A 1,277-nucleotide genomic window follows, 5' to 3' on the forward strand; every position below is an offset into this window, starting at 1 on the left:
ACTAAACTGTTATAAATGCTATATTTATCCATGCTGTTCTGCATCTTTAAATGTCAGAGATATGTCACATGCTGTGATGATGAATTTCATTTCTATGAATAACATGGCACTGTACTGGGCATGTCTCTTTTATGGCACACTTTGTCATGAAATTGAAAAGGGACATGTAGAGAGAACACATCCGTACCTTTTGTCCGTCAGTCCCCTGACCACAGCCAGCAGCAGAGCCTGAACGCAGAGGCGGTTCGGAGGGCACTCGCCCGCTTTTCTGCTGCCTCCAACGGTCAGTGTTCTCTCGGGCCACCGCTGGACGAGCTCACCGACAGCTAGAGGACGGCAGTGGGTGAAGGCGGCGTCCAGCAACGCTCGGTAGAGCTCCCTCGGCACACAACTTAACCAATACGGCGAAGAGCTGTGGTCGCTCACCACCTCCCGGGCGCACAGGTTCACCAAAGACAGGACCATCTGTGCACAAATGAGGACGGCATCAGGGATTAATACTGCAAATCAAAAGGCAGATTACAGCATGTTGATTAATTAACAAGTAAAGAAAAGAATCGTCAAACCTTTATTTCTCCAGAATGCCCCGGAAATCACCTCGATGTTTTCAAAGCAGGCACAAAATGATCTCCCCCTAATCACACCGTAATCCTGCATACTAACTACATCTTATATTCAATGAGACTCGTTTAACAGGCGTCTTAAATGTCTACCACACCTAAATATAGGATTTAATAAATGCTCAACCTTTAGCGGGTTGTAGACGATTAATGCCTGCTTTATGGCTTGAGAACAATACGCGGGACGTGAGGAATGGACTTGTAAAATATAACTCTGTGCGATCAGTATGAATCTTAAAAAAAAAAAAAAGGTTAAAATGTCTGGAGTGTTTTTCCATGCCGTTCCGACTCCATTCCCGATGTTTATTTACGGCCGAACATAGTCGCATTTTGATGACGCAAAAAGACGCATTTACTTGGCGACGACGCCTAGGCAAATAATAGCGGATAAAAAGACCCCTGAGCAACGACAAGCATCATAGATAACGAAGATTTGCAACTTCTAACACGAAAGAATTGGTTTTGCATTTTCATAATATATACATTTTATCGCAGAAAGCTTTTAGGGTAAACAAATAGATTGTTACTGCATTGTTAGTGGTTCATAACCTGTAGTCTCCGCAAACGTTATTAGACGGTCAACCAAACCTCCCTGTAGCAGGGCGCGCGCACAGCTTTTTCTGTGAAGACTGATTGTTACACTATACTTTTGTCCTC

The 1,277-nt window shown here is 44.0% G+C and overlaps 1 protein-coding gene across 1 annotated transcript in view; it reads right to left on the reverse strand.

Moving 5' to 3' along the window:
- Positions 1 to 970, reverse strand: part of LOC107579472 (leucine-rich repeat-containing protein 14-like) — a 4,004-nt gene extending 3,034 nt beyond the window's left edge. The window contains exons 1-2 of the mRNA XM_016265304.1: positions 567 to 970; positions 188 to 465 (exon numbers count right to left, since the gene is read on the reverse strand). Coding sequence (XP_016120790.1) covers positions 188 to 465 — 278 coding nt within the window. The 5' untranslated portion in view covers positions 567 to 970. The remainder of the gene's footprint in view (positions 1 to 187; positions 466 to 566) is intronic.
- Between the last annotated feature and the right edge of the window lie 307 nt (positions 971 to 1,277).

The sequence above is a fragment of the Sinocyclocheilus grahami genome, unplaced genomic scaffold (assembly GCF_001515645.1).
Source record: "Sinocyclocheilus grahami isolate Dianchi unplaced genomic scaffold, SAMN03320097.WGS_v1.1 scaffold17627.1, whole genome shotgun sequence".
Classification (NCBI taxonomy): domain Eukaryota; kingdom Metazoa; phylum Chordata; class Actinopteri; order Cypriniformes; family Cyprinidae; genus Sinocyclocheilus; species Sinocyclocheilus grahami.